Below are 1,586 nucleotides of genomic sequence, written 5' to 3' on the forward strand. Positions count from 1 at the left end.
TCACATCACTCCGAGGGGATGGTGCAGTCCACAGCTGTACTCTGCCTGGCCCAAATTATAGGGCAGCACAGTGTGGGGTAAAAGATAATAGTGCAAGTGATGCTTGGACACCAGAAAGCCTTGCTCCTCCCTGAGGCACAGCCTTGCTCTGCAATTCAGCATGCAGCAGGAAAAAGTGTCTTCAGGTCTGTGGACACATAGAGACCTCACTGGCCTTTGTACCAGGTCCTAAGTGTGATCTTCATCCTTCCCTGTGATGAAGGTGATTTTCTTCTCTTCCAGCATACCTGCAGATATGAATGACACCCACACCAAGAGCAACATCAGCACTACCGTGGAACTGTTCCAGCTCATCATGTACACCCCCACGTTTACCCTGGGATTGCTGTTCAATGTGATGGCTCTGTCGTTCCTGTTTCTTAAGGTTAAAAAGTTGTCAGAATCTACAGTCTACATGGCAGCCCTTATTTTCCTGGATACATTGCTGCTGTTTACCCTTCCTTTTAAAATCATTTCCTACCACCTTCAGGACAAGTGGAACTTGGGGTCTGTGTTTTGCTCCATCTTGGAGAGTCTTTACTTTGTAAACATGTACGGCAGCATCCTCATCTCCCTCTGCATCTGTGTAGATCGGTACATCTCTATTCGGCACCCTTTCACGGCTCCCACCCTGCGATCCACCAAGAAAGCTGCTATGACCTGTGCTGTCATCTGCCTGGGCATCTCAGCCGGGACAGTCTCTACTTTCCAACTGCACGGACAGGGCCAAAACATCTCATCCTGCTTCCATAACTTCTCCAAGAGCACGTGGAAAAACGCAGGCCTGTTCAGTGCCTTGGAGATTACCTTCTTCGGCACCATGGCAGCCATGACCTTCTGCACTGTTCAGATCGTCAGATGTTTGAGAAAGCGCAGAAAACCAGACAACCCCCAAACACACAGCACCAGAGCGGAGAAGATAGTGGTGACAAACCTTGTCGCCTTTTTGGTCTGTTTCACACCTTACCATGTGGCATACTTTATGTACTTTTTGGTGAAGAATAACATCATTCACACCAGTTTTCAGCAAGTGCTACGAGACATCATTCAGGTCACCCTTTGCTGGGCAAACTTGAACTGCTGTCTTGATGGGGTGTGTTATTATTTTGTTTTAAAGGAGTCCTTGGAAGACTCATCACACAACAGTGAAAAAACAGCCACACAAAAGCATTGATCCGCGTGCTGCATGTTAGTTACTTCGGATGACATGTGGAGATGCTTTGTGGAAAGTGCAGAGTGAGTCCTGAATTACTTACCTAAGCAATTTACTTTAAATATTCAGATCTGAAAACAGTTCATAAAGCCCAAAACTAAGTCCATTCCCAGGAGACTGCTTCTAACTTTTTAAATTTCTTTCCATCATGTTTTGCGTTAGCATTTACAGGTAAAAAGGAATTAAATGATATCCCATAAATGGTGATGCATATCTCTTTGAATATGATTCCTCCTTACTTTGAAAAAAAAATAAATTGTTCACTTATATGTGGTAGCATCTTTCAGCCTCCCTGTCTATACTGCACCTGTAAGCTTTCCCAGGCTTTCAGTCA

At 45.1% G+C, this 1,586-nt stretch overlaps 1 protein-coding gene across 1 annotated transcript; it reads left to right on the forward strand.

The window, feature by feature from the left end:
• Positions 1-295: 295 nt before the first annotated feature.
• Positions 296-1,213, forward strand: LOC104374507 (G protein-coupled receptor 55). Its single transcript, XM_009980636.1, has one exon. It carries the CDS (start codon positions 296-298, stop codon positions 1,211-1,213), a length of 918 nt encoding a protein of 305 aa, XP_009978938.1.
• The last annotated feature ends 373 nt before the right edge of the window (positions 1,214-1,586 follow it).

This window comes from Tauraco erythrolophus, chromosome 11 (assembly GCF_009769465.1).
Source record: "Tauraco erythrolophus isolate bTauEry1 chromosome 11, bTauEry1.pri, whole genome shotgun sequence".
In the NCBI taxonomy this organism is placed as follows: domain Eukaryota; kingdom Metazoa; phylum Chordata; class Aves; order Musophagiformes; family Musophagidae; genus Tauraco; species Tauraco erythrolophus.

Bases quoted from the DNA above. Each gene is read 5' to 3' on its own strand.
- LOC104374507 (XM_009980636.1), top strand. From the start codon at position 296: ATGAATGACACCCACACCAAGAGCAACATCAGCACTACCGTGGAACTG.